The sequence below is a fragment of the Bos grunniens genome, chromosome 2 (assembly GCF_055505025.1).
Source record: "Bos grunniens cultivar Pamir isolate PY7600 chromosome 2, Bosgru_T2T1.0, whole genome shotgun sequence".
NCBI lineage: Eukaryota > Metazoa > Chordata > Mammalia > Artiodactyla > Bovidae > Bos > Bos grunniens.
Window position 1 is genome coordinate 76,804,285 of NC_141166.1, and position 13,171 is coordinate 76,817,455.

General features: G+C 39.5%; 1 protein-coding gene across 16 annotated transcripts in view; it reads left to right on the forward strand.

Moving 5' to 3' along the window:
- The window catches only part of THSD7B (thrombospondin type 1 domain containing 7B), a 1,262,144-nt gene that overhangs the window by 737,037 nt on the left and 511,936 nt on the right, over nucleotides 1-13,171 (forward strand). For all 16 annotated transcript variants that reach the window (XM_086367910.1, XM_086367918.1, XM_086367926.1 and 13 more), the window contains one exon: nucleotides 12,127-12,318. In XM_086367910.1, coding sequence (XP_086224036.1) covers nucleotides 12,127-12,318 — 192 coding nt within the window. The remainder of the gene's footprint in view (nucleotides 1-12,126; nucleotides 12,319-13,171) is intronic.

A 13,171-nucleotide genomic window follows, 5' to 3' on the forward strand; every position in this document is an offset into this window, starting at 1 on the left:
CCAGATGTCACAGGTCCTCCCAATATTCTGTCCTTTATCATGTGCTGTTAATTTACTCTGAGATTTTCTCTTTTGTAAAAGCATGTCTTGCATTATTAAGTATATTTATTCCATTATTGTCCCTCTGGATTAATCTTTTTTAAAATTAGAATCTCTATAAAATTCTCATGAGAAACAGGATTTCCACACTAAGCAAATGTCCTCAAATTATGTTTTAAGATGCGTGAGTGCTTTTCTTTCGGTGTCTGCTTCTGTGCCTTACTGGACAGGACCTCCCCCACCTTCCTGCCCCACCTCAGTAGATTTCTGAGCTATCCACTGTGTCCACAAAAGTTAGGTTATTATTATATCTCAGATGCAAACAGAACAAGTAAGTGCCCAAAAATGAAATCTTAAAGCTCTTTTCAGGGACAATAATCCTGAAAAATTGACTTTCTTATGCAAGAGGCAGGTGTATGGAAGAAAAGCGTTTTATAAGTTCTGAAGAGCTCCCTCCAGAGATTAAAATGAGAGGCCTGAAGTCTCAGAATACAGATTTAGCACAAGCCAGACTTCTGCATTAGATGGTTTCCTGGATCAGAAAGAAGGAATCTAGGGAAGATTTTGAGAAGTACATGGACATGAGGTCCCTTGGCTCCTTTTCATTCTGCAGTTGAAATGCTGGGCTGAGGAAATGAAAACTGTGGACATTTCAGATAAGTTAAAGGGAAAACCAAAGCAGTAGGGCTAGTACTTCCTTCTCTGGTTTGAGCCTGCAGAAAGAGACTGCACACAGAGTTCCTTGTTTCCCAACAAAAAGCGATGGGGCTGCCACAGTGAAGCAGTGATTGCTGTGTTCAGGCACAGAGTGGGTCTGAGCCAGCTGCTCACCACCTTCCCAATGGGGTCTCCCCAGTTTCCTGGTAATATGGGGGCAGTCCTGAAATCATGCCCCACTATAGGATGTGGAGGTGCTGACCCCTCCAGGAAACTGGACCTAGCTTGGAGTCAAGTCTAAATGAGTATAAAGTGTGTGGATTAGAAAGTCAGTAGCTGTGATAGGAAACCTTGAAATTAGAGTGGATGCAGACGCACCTTTAAGGACTAGGTAATGGTATACCAAAACCAGGTTGATGGTAATAGCTCAGTAGGGATCCAACAGAATTCAAAGGAGAATGTGCAGCTCTGAGACAGACATTCTTCTTAGACTCAGCTGCCACCCAAAGAGAAGGGAAGAAAGGAGAGAGGGAGAAGCATTGAAAAACTGAGATGGAGTTAACTTTGAAATGATACAGTTTGATCATGAGTTGCTAAGTTACTTTAAATGGATATGTTTCTGTTCCTCCCCTCCTTCCCCAACTCCCATCTGGCCCTGACTACCGACCAGAAATTGGGGCTGTGAGCAAACTGATGTCATTTGTTAGAAAAGAAGAAGTTATTTTTCAAGGTCACATCTTGGAAGGTGTCAAAACCAGAAATATATAAATATTTTTTCCAAACCTAAATCAGAGTGCATAATTTTCAGACCTTTTTCATACACATAAAATAGTGGTTACTGCCCTCTGAAATGTGTGACTGAGACCAAGGAAATGTGACGTTTCCCCACTAAGAATTTTATTAGGTTTTACTTGGAGTTTTTTTGAGCGATTGTAGTTTGCTCCTAAATCATAGACTGTTTCTGCCCTTTTGCATCTTCTCGCACCCTGAGTAACACACAGAATTCATGAGCTAAATGTGTTGGGATGCTTCACAGTTCACTGATTCTCCACTGGATTGAGTTTTGTACAGCTGGGTACATAAATTGTCCTGACATTGAGTCGAAGGTGTGCATGTCAATAAAGCGTTGCCTTTAAGAAATGGGCTCTAGAGCCAAGTTACCCAGGTCCAAATTCAAACTCTACCATTTTACTTGTGTTTGACTTTGGGCAGGTAATTTTAACTCATCTAAGACTCAATATTCTCCTCTATATAATGAACATAATGGTAGTGCTTATGGCATAGTATTGTGACATCCAAATGAGTTGATATATGTAATTCACTTAGAGTAATAACTAACATCTGTTATGTACAGTATACATGTTTACTATTATTGATGTTTTTGAGCGTCAATGAGTTACTAAATACATGTAAAGTGTAACATTATGCTGAGTACATTCTAAATGATCAAAGTGTTAGCTGCTATTATCAATATATTCTTGTATGCTGAGAAACTTGATACAGCTGCTCAGTTAGACAGACTTCTGAACAAAGAGCTCACCTGCCATTAGATGCAATTTCAGCTTCTGGCCATTGTGAATATGTTTATCTTGGAAATATTGTTTTCTTATATTTAGCTGTTATTATTTCTTACCTAAAGTCTTTTCCTTTTAATGTTTGAGTTTTCCCCTATGTTTATTTTAGCCTTTGCTCTTATGTTCTCCTTTCTTTTCTTTGATCAGCTATTAGAAGTGTATTGTTATTCTGCTTTGTGAGCGTCCTTAATCATTACTGGGCTTCCCAGGTGGCATAGTGGTAAAGAATTCACCTGCCAACACAGGAGATGCAAGAATGGGTGTTCAATCCCTGGGTCAGGAAGAACCCCTGGAGTAGGAAATGGCAACCCATTCCAGTCTTCTTGCCTCGGAAATTCTATGGACAGAGGAACCTGGTGGACTATAGTCCATAAGATCACAAGAGGCAGATACGACTGAGCATGCATGCATACAGTTGTGTGTGTGTGCTCAGTCAGTCAGTCATGTCCAGATCTTTGGGGCTCCATGTGCTGTAGCCCACCAGGCTCCTCTCTCTGTGGGATTCTTCAGGCAAGAATCCGGGAACACGTTGCCTTTTCCTTCTCAAGAGATCTTTTCAACTCAGGGATCGAACCTGCATCTCTTGTATGTCCTACCTTGGCAGGCAGGTTCTTTACCTCTAGCGCCACATCATTATTATGTTTAGCCTGTGTTTGTGTCATTTATCTAATCATACAGTGCACTGTTTTTGCTGAACATCCATACTTCGTGTTCCTATTTTGTCCTTCCTTCTATCTTGTTCTTCCAACTCTGCATGATGAACTCTTTTTCATCTGCTTATCTTTTCTATTTTTGAAAAATATCACCCTGTTCTGCCTCATCTTATGATGCAATTCCTAGATAATTAAGCTGCTCACTCCTTTGGGCTGATTCTTTCCAATACTAAATATACTTACTAGCTGACAATGGATTGTATAGAATTCTTTCTTCATAGTTTGGTATCAGTTAAAAGTAATATGATGAGAAAGGCGTATGTGACATATGAACCAGGACACAATACAGCAAAATAGTTAAGAATATAGCTTTTAGGGTCTAGTTGGTATGTTTTCCAGTTCTAGGTCAGACACTTACCAGCCACATGTTTCTTGAACAAGTGGTTTTAAGCTCTCTGTACCTCAGGTGTGACAGTAATGCCTCACTAATGATGTCAGTAGGGTAGCAAAGGAGACACAGACAGAAAGAACAGACTTTTGGATCCATTAGGTGAAGGAAAGGGTGGGATAATTATATATTATATACATATAATATATATATTATATATTACCATGTATAAAATAGACGGTCAGTGGGAGTTTGATGTCTGACACAGGAAATGCAAAGCTGGTGCTCTGTGACAACTTGGAGGGATGGGGTGGGGAGGGAGGTAGGAGAGGCTTCCAGAGGGAGGGGACACATGTTTAACTATGACCGCTTCATGTTAATGTATGGCAGAGGCCATCACAATATTGTAATTATCCTCCAATTAAAACTTTAAAAAATTTGAGGAAAAAAAAAGCAATGTGGTTTGTGTAGCGTACAGCCCACTCTATACTTTCCCAGATATCACATGCTGATGTTATTTTATTACTTCAGTTGTTTTTGTTATTATAAATATGATAATACTTAACATCATATTTTTAAAATTTGCCTTCCTGTGTGTACAAACTAGATAGATAAGCTTCAAATGGTAAAATTCGCAAGCAGAAACATTAATTGCATTGTTGGCATTGCAGAGTTGCACATAACTTCTGTTTAGCCCTTAGCTTTCTTTCATATTTTGTTCTTTTGAAGTATAAACGTTTCCTTAGCTGAGTAGAGCCCCAGTCCAGAAGTGGCTAGGGGCTACTTACATTTAAGGAGATAACATTTAAATTTAAAAAATGAAATTAAGTGCATATGAATTCCAGGAAATTTGCTGTATACCATCCACTGACATCTTACTAGCTGTTGGCAAGCATTTAATCAACGTTTATTGGCATTCTTCTCAGATTTAAATAGGACATAAAATTTTATGACGTGTAAAGTATTTTCAATAACTGCTTCGTTATTTTCCATAGATAGTGTAATAGTATACAAGAGGAAATATTGATGAAGTACCCAATTTGCATTATTTTTTGAAAGAGTAAGATTAAATTGTGTATGATGACAAAATGCTAGTCTACTTTTAAATCAGACTGTAGATTTGTAGCTATCTGGTTTCTCATTTTGTTTCTATTTTGTCTATATCTTTTCTCATTTTGGATACATAGTACAGGTCAGAAAAATAAGAAACATAGCTGTTTGTTCTATTATTATAAAGAGAGATGGTGGCTTATAATATTAAATTCTAGTTCCTTAGTATTATAAAACAAAGGATGCCACAGGACATAGGATATAGCATAGGTGTGGCTGAAACATTAATTTTATGTGGAAGCCAAAGTCTGAAAGCTATGTTAGTGTTAAATTTACATGGCCACCATAGACAGTCTGCTGTGAACTATTTATACTTTAAGTAGCATATACATTTGAACTGGAAAAAAAGATTTTCAGGGAATCGTGAGTTTATTCATGTGTTCAAGAATCTTTCTCTCATTTGGACCTAGAGATTACCATGCTAAGTGAAGTAAGTCAGACACAAAAAGACAAATATCTTATGGTATCAGTTATATGTGGAATCTAAAAAAAATATTATACATATGAACTCATTTACAACACAGAAACAGACACATAAATGTAAAAGAACACAGTTATGGTTACCAAAAGGGAAAAGATAGGAGAAGGGATAAATTTGGAGTTTGTGATTAATAGATACATACTATAGGCTTCCCAGGTGGCCTCAGTGGTAAAGAACCTGCCTGTCAATGCAGAAGATGTAAGAGATGTGAGTTCAATCCCTGGGTTGGGAAGATCCCCTGGAAGAGGAAATGGCAACCCACTCCAGTACTCTTGCCTAGAAAATTCCAAGGAAAGAGGAGCCTGGTGGGCTATGGTCCATGTGGTTGCAAACAATCAGACATGACTGAGCATGCACACATACACGATATACTCTACTATATTTAAAATAGATGAGCAACAAGGACCTAGAGTTCAGTTCAGATCAGTTGCTCAGTCATGTCCGACTCTTTGGGACCCCATGAACCGCAGCACGCCAGGCCTCCCTGTCCATCACCAACTCCTGGAGTCCACCCAAACCCATGTCCATTGAGTCCGTGATGCCATCCAACCATCTGATCCTCTGTCAGCCCCTTTTCCTCCTGCCCTTAATCTTTCCCAGTATCAGGGTCTTCTCAAATGAGTCAGCTCTTCACATCAGGTGGCCAAAATATTGGAGTTTCAGCTTCAACATCAGTCCTTCCAATGAACACCCAGGACTGATCTCCTTTAGGATGGACTGGTTGGATCTCCTTGCAGTCAAAGGGACTCTCAAGAGTCTTCTCCAACAAAACAGTTCAAAAGCATCAATTCTTTGGTGGTCAGCTTTCTTTATAGTCCAACTCTCACATCCGTACATGACCACTGGAAAAACCATAGCCTTGACTAGATGGACCTTTGTTGGCAAAGTAATGTCTCTGCTTTTGAATATGCTGTCTAGGTTGGTCTTAACTTTCCTTCCAAGGAGTAAGCATCTTTTAATTTCATGGCTGCAATCACAATCTGCGATGATTTTGGAGCCCAGAAAAACAAAGTCAGCCACTGTTTTCACTGCTTCCCCATCTATTAGCCATGAAGTGATGGGACTGGATGCCATGATATTAATTTTTTGAATGTTGAGCTTTAAGCCAACTTTTTTACTCTCCACTTTCACTTTCATCAAGAGGCTCTTTAGTTCTTCTTCACTTTCTGCCATAAGGGTAGTGTCATCTGCGTATCTGAGGTCATTGATATTTCTCCTGGCAATCTTGATTCCATCTTGCGCTTCATCCAGCCCAGCATTTCTCATGATATACTCTGCATATAAGTTAAAAAAGCAGGGTGACAATATGCAGCCTTGACATACTCCTTTTCCTATTTGGAACCAGTCTGTTATTCCCTGTCCTTTCCAACTGTTGCTTCCTGAACTGCATACCAGTTTTTCAAGAGGCAGGTCAGGTGGTCTGGTATTCCCATCTCTTTCGGAACTTTCCACAGTTTATTGTGAACCACACAGTCAAAGGCTTTGGCATAGTCAATAAAGCAGAAATAGATGTTTTTCTGGAACTCTCTTGCTTTTTCAATGATCAAGCAGTTGTTGGCAATTTGATCTCTAGTTCCTCTGCCTTTTCTAAATCCAACTTGAACATCTGGAAGTTCATGGTTCACATATTGTTGAAGGATGGTTTAGAGAATTTTAAGCATTACTTTACTAGCAGGTGAGATGAGTGTAATTGGGCAGTAGTTTGAACATTCTTTGGCATTGCCTTTCTTTGGGATTGGAATGAAAACTGACCTTTTCCAGTCCTATGGCCACTGCTGAGTTTTCCAAATTTGCTGGCATATTGAGTGCAGCACTTTCACAGCATCATCTTTCAGGATTTGAAATAGCTCAAGTGGAATTCCATCACCTCCACTACCTTTGTTCACAGTGATGCTTCCTATGGCCCACTTGACTTCACATTCTAGGATGTCTGGCTCTAGATCAGTGATCACACCATGGTGATTATGTGGGTCATGAAGCTCTTTTTTGTACAGTTCTTCTGTGTATTCTTGCCACCTCTTCTTAACATCTTCTGTTTCTGTTAGGTCCCTACCATTTCTGTCCTTTATTGTACCCATGTTTGCATGAAATGTTCCCTTGGTATCTCTGATGTTCTTGAAGAGATCTCCAGTCTTTCCCATTCTGTTGTTTTCCTTTATTTCTTTGCATTTATTGCTGAGGAAGGCTTTCTTATCTCTCCTTGCTATTCTTTGGAACTCTGCATTCAAATGGATATATCTTTCCTTTTCTCCTTTGCTTTTCATGTCCCTTCTTTTCACAGCTACTTGTAAGGCCTCCTCAGGCAGCCATTTTGCTTTTTTGCATTTCTTTTTCTTGAGGATGGTCTTGATTCCTGTCTCCTGTGCAATGTCACGAACCTCCATCCATAGTTCCTAGTTCCATAGTGGACCTAGAGTTACTGTGTAGCATAGGGAGATATATGCAATATCTTGTATTATGTATAATGGGAAAGAATCCAAAAATGATTCCTCTGAGCCACCAGGGAAGTCCCTCTTATGCACACACACACACATAATTGAATCACTTTGCTGTACACCTGAAACTAATACAGCATTGTAAATACACTGTACTTTGAAAAAAAGAAAATAATCTTTCTCTTATCTAAGAACTGTTGTTTTTAGTCATGAATGGGCAAGCATGAGAATGGTACTATGACCCACGGGCAAGACCGGGTCACCCAGTTATCTAAGCCAAGGTCTCTAGAATCACAAAGAATAGAGATGATGGACTGTAAAAAAATTGTGATTTATCGAATCCTACTGAAATATTTACTCTAAAATGGTTAATTTTATGTAATGGGCTGTCACCATATTAAATTTTTTTAAAAAAAGTCACAAAGTTGGAGCAGCACCCTGTACCTTATTTTCAGAATTACAACTAATTTAAAGAAGTCTACTCCTTGAGGAGAGATAATCCACTTTGTCATTGTTGATATCAGGGAACCTGATGAGGACAGGGAACAATTTGAGAGTCTTCTTGAAAGATGAATTCAGTTTCTTAAATATATTCAGTTTTATTGTGACACTAGATTATAAGAGCTTGTGAAAATCACTTTTAATGACTAGGTTTCTGTCCCATGCGCTGCTTTATTTCCCATGCTTGCCTGAGATTTCAGGTGGTCTCATTGATCCATCCATGAAAATGAAAACAGGAAAGAATAAATGCTCCCCTTTTGATATGGGTTCTCTCTGCAGTAGGAAGACAATTGTACCAGTGTAGATGGGCTAATGAGCTTGTTCAGGCTCAAGTGCTTTATTTTTGGCTTTTAAATGGATTAGATGAGTCACATATAAGCAAAGTTATCTGGATAATTATAAGCATTCGTTATATATTATGTGAACTAGTCTGTGAAGCTGTTGCTGGTAATGTGTACGTATGTATGCATGTTAGAGCAAGTGCTTCTCATGGCTATGGCATGCATCTCTAGATTTTTAGATCAAGAATGCCGGTAGGTTTGGGTGGTGTAGTGTAGTATTAGTTGCTCGGTTGTGTCCAACTCTTTGTGAGCCCATGGACTGTAGCCCACCAGGCTCCTCTGTTCATGGGATTCTCCAGGCAAGAATACTGCAATAGGTTGCCATTCCCTTCTCCATTTGGTGGTGTACGTCTTTGCAGACATTAAAAGAAAAAACAATTTATTTAATTGGAGGCTAATTACTTTACAATATTGTAGTGGGTTTTGCCATAGAGTGACAGGAATCAGCCATGGGTGTACATGTGTCCCCCATCCTGAACTCCCCTTCCACCTCCCTCCCCATCCCATCCCTCAGGTTGTCCCAGTGCACTAGCTTTGAATGCCCTGTTTCATGCATCAAACTTGGACTGGTGATCTATTTCACATTCCTCTATATTGTCTCCTCCCTCTGTTGTTGGAAACACTGCGGTGTATTTTGCATTAGTGATTTCTAATCCTTAGACTGTCCCTGAAATGTAGGTGTTATTATTTCATTATTGCAGATAACAGAGGTTCAAAGAAGTTAAGTGATATGCCCCGGAGGATAAGTGATCCTAAGCTCCACCTTCAGATACTTAACTCTGTCTGACTAGGTTACCCATAACTAAGATCCCATTGTGATCTTTTCTTTGGCAAGGTTTCTCATAAAATAGCTCACACACGAACTGAATAGCCTGCTTATGACTATTAGCTTGGCTTCACTAAAGAACAACTTATCTGATTGCTCACATTTCTGCATTGGCCCATATAGACAAGCTGTCAAAGTGTTGGTGGGAGTATTGACATTTCACTGCCCTGTGTAAATGGACGTATCAGTTTATAGGAAAGCTTAGGTTTTAAAAACCATTCCAGCACTGGAAGTGAATACTAAAGCTACTAGATGATGGATGACCTACAGGATGTTAAATTTGGGTCGTGGGAAACCTGGGCGTTTGGGAATTGAATGAAGGTGGAAATAGAACTGGTGTTTCAGTCTGTTATCCAGAATTTGATGTCAAACAACTCTTCCAACATATGCTTTCTCTTTTCCCCATGGACCCTCAGGTTTAACTGCCTTCCACATAGCTTGTATTTTCCTATCATTATACCTTTGTTGACACTTGTATTGACTGACATGCCCTCCCTGGTTGCCACCAGTTCCTAATCTTTCTCTTTTTCCTTATTGAGAGTCTTCTACTCTCAGATTAGGTCCCCAGGGAGCTTTCTCTTCCCTAAATCACTACAGGATTCTCTATTTGAAACACACAGTACTTGACATTTACTTTTGGACTAGGTTTTATCTTTTTGTATTTATAGCTCATCTCTGTTATTAATCATGAGCTCTGGGGGGATAAATCACAGTATCTTCATTTATATTTATCCCATTAATCCTTGGATGTAATACATGCTCATCAAATAGTAGTTGATAATTTTATAACTCTTGAAGGCAGGATTTTCCTCAAAGCATATTGATAAAAATAAAATTTCTGGGAGAGGTGCTCCCCCAAAAGGAAAACCATTAGTCAAATAAGACTGAAAAATACTACATCCTATTTGCATCAAAGGGAGTTTATGTGATAATTGGCATTTTTAACACTTACTACTCTCCAGTAATGAGACCAGTTTTACTATTTTAATCTAGTACTTCTCAGCTCCACCCTCCCTTTTAAAATAAGAACCTTCAAATATCTTATTCCTCAGAATGTTCTTTGAAAGACACTGCTTTGAAAAGTTTTTGTGTAGAAGTTATGCTCATAATATTCATGAATGTGGAAATTGAATTTTTGTTAGATGTAGTTGGTATGTTTTGTTTGACCTGCCTACTTCTGTACTTGGGGAAGCCCTCTCCCTAAGTTATATTGGGGTGTGTGTGTGTGTGTGTGTGTCTCTGTGTTTACATGTAGTATACAGTGTAGATTCAACAAGAAAATAGATTGAGACTGAAAAAAGAGTGATTGGAACTGGTCTTTCAGCATGATTATCTGCTAGAATCTCTATTACTTCCTATAATATGCTTGAAAAGTTTTATTTTCCCTCAAGCGCAGTGAGCCTGGTCTCATTTACAAATATGAATGCAAATTTTAGGAGGGCACTAGCTTCTCGTCCATGGAGTCTTGCTCACTGACAGCTGTTTTATTTATTTGATTGGTCAAAAAGTTTGTTCAGGTTTTTCTGTAAGATTGGGTGTAAAAAACTGAATGAACTTTTTGGCCAACCTGGTACTTCCTTTAAAAAGAACTATCTATCTCTTGGAATTAGACACAATATAGTTAATGGAGAAACCAGAATTTCTGGAGTCAGAAAGTTTTCATTTGCTTCCCTACTCAGGCCTGTGAGCAAGTTTTGTGACCCTGAGCAAGTCTTCCTTCCAGAGCCACTGACACCTCATCTACAAAACAAGATGGGTCACGCCTGTGTCTAGGACCATCTTATGAGGACAGTGCCTTGCACAAGGGAGATGCTGCATAAATATTAGCCCCCTTTCACAGTTACTTTTTGTGTCAGATTATGACAGGAGAATTCCACGGGCATAAAGTCACAAAGAGGAAACTGCCTGTCTCCTAGACCTGCCATTCCACATTTCATGTTGTTGCTTCAAACCATACATGTTTTTACTATTGTTCATGTCTTCTGTATTCATGAGGTGACTGTGAAGGAGGGGATAGTAAGAGTGGAATTGTTATCTATAAAGAGGAATATTTGAATTCTAAAAGTAGTGGATACATAACCTAAAAGAGAGTTTAGAAAAAAAAATTCATTATAATCATTTGTGATATAGAATAGCAACTTAGAAATGATCCCCTTGGCTGTGTCTGTTAATTGTAAAACTACATTCCCCATTATCATGTGTGTGTGTGTGTGTGTGTGTCTGTGTGTTTTGGTTTGAGTAGTTCATCAAAGGGGGTATAGATTTGGGAAAATTGGGGGCTTGCGTTCACCATTTGTTTCAACATAGTGTATAATTTTAGCCACAGGTTCATATCCACTGTGGCTTTGGATTATTTACCACTATGCACAAATAGAATAAACGAGTCATTGTGCAATAGTCTTCATTAAGATTGCATATTTAGAGACGGGGCTTCCCAGGTGACACAGTGGTGAACAATCTGTCTGCCAGTGCAAGAGCTGCAGGAGACACAGGTTTGATCCCTATGTTGGGAAGATCCTTTGGATTAGGAAATAACAACTCAATCCAATATCCTTGTCTGGAAAATTCCATAGACAGAGGAGCCTGGTGGGCTACAGTCCATGGGGTTGCAAAGAGTTGGAAATAACTGAGGACACACACATGCATTTGGAGATGAAAACACCCAACAGAAAATTAGACTGATAACTTGGGAAGGGAGTACAATAGATGGCTCAGCATAAATTGTGGTTTTTCAGGTCAGCAGATGCTTCTAGCTCCAATTTTGCAGAAATGCATGTACTTGTTACATGTGGTTGTCAATAGCACGTCAGTCTGTCCCCAGCCATCTCGGCTAAATTGTTTCTGGAAAAAGCCCACTTGTCCCTGGGAAGGATGACAAAAGGCAGTTTTCCTATTGTATCTACCTTTCTAAATGCCAAATTATCTCCTAAAAGTTTTTCTTGACATAAATATTGTGAACGGCTGAACAACAACAACAACAACAACAACATTATTGGTTTAGACACAAGGTGAAGTCTTCTAAGCTAAGCTGAAGTCATAGAGGAAGAGATGAATCTGAATGTTCCTGGACTGGCCTCGGTTTTCCATTCATCAGCAGCTGTCTTGATCTGGTTGATTACAGGAGAAGATGTATCAGGGAGTCTCTGCCCAGCATCTCCACCTCCTGAACAGATGGCATGTGAAATTCCCTGCCGGATGGATTGTGTGGTGAGCGAGTGGACAGAGTGGTCATCCTGCTCTCAGTCTTGTTCAAATAAAAACTCAGATGGGAAACAGACCAGGTCAAGGACTATCCTGGCATTGGCTGGAGAAGGTGAGTAATAAGAAAGGTTTCTAGTCCCTAAATCTACGTAAACAATTTGCTTTCCAAGCATTTCTCTCTCCCTAGTTGATCTATGTTGGGTTCCCATGATTAACATTACTTGTTTTAGTAAAAAATCTACCTGCCAATGCAGAAAATGCAAGAGACGTGGGTTTGATCCCTGGGTCTGGAAGATCCCCTGGAGTTGGAAATGGCAACCCATTCCAATATTCTTGCCTGGAAAATTCCATGGAAAGAGGATTCTTGTGGGTTACAGTCCAGGGGTCTCAAAGAGTCGGACACAACTGAGTGACTGAGCACACATGATATATCATAGCACTCATGCACATTCAGGTCATGGCAGGCAGATGGGTGTTAGTTGTTATACATTTTTAGGGAAGAAGACAAGACTTCATTGGTAAACATCCAGCTTCTGATAGCTCATGCAGTTGGGAACATAATTGGAATATGCCTGGTAGAATGAGTTCAAAATTAGGAATCAAGAGATGTGACTTCTTGACCTGGAGCCACCACTAACACTGGCAAAGTACCTGATCTGCATGTCCTCATTTCCTGCTCTGTCAGGCTGGCACATTGTGAGAGGGAAAAAGATGAAGGCTGTGAAAATGGCACTGAAGAAGCTAAAATGTGCTATGGGAATGTAAACGGGTGACTTGAGGACAAATTAGAGGAGCAGCTGTTTCTATCACTTAGAGCAATGGTCTCCATCCCCAGACACACATGCCATTTCATTTCTTTTAGGCCCTCCCTTGGCTCTGTCTGCCATCAGCTCAGTGAGGACAACAGAGCAATATGGCCATTTGCTTTGAGGAGCTCCTTTTAAGATAAGATTCTGTCCTGTGAT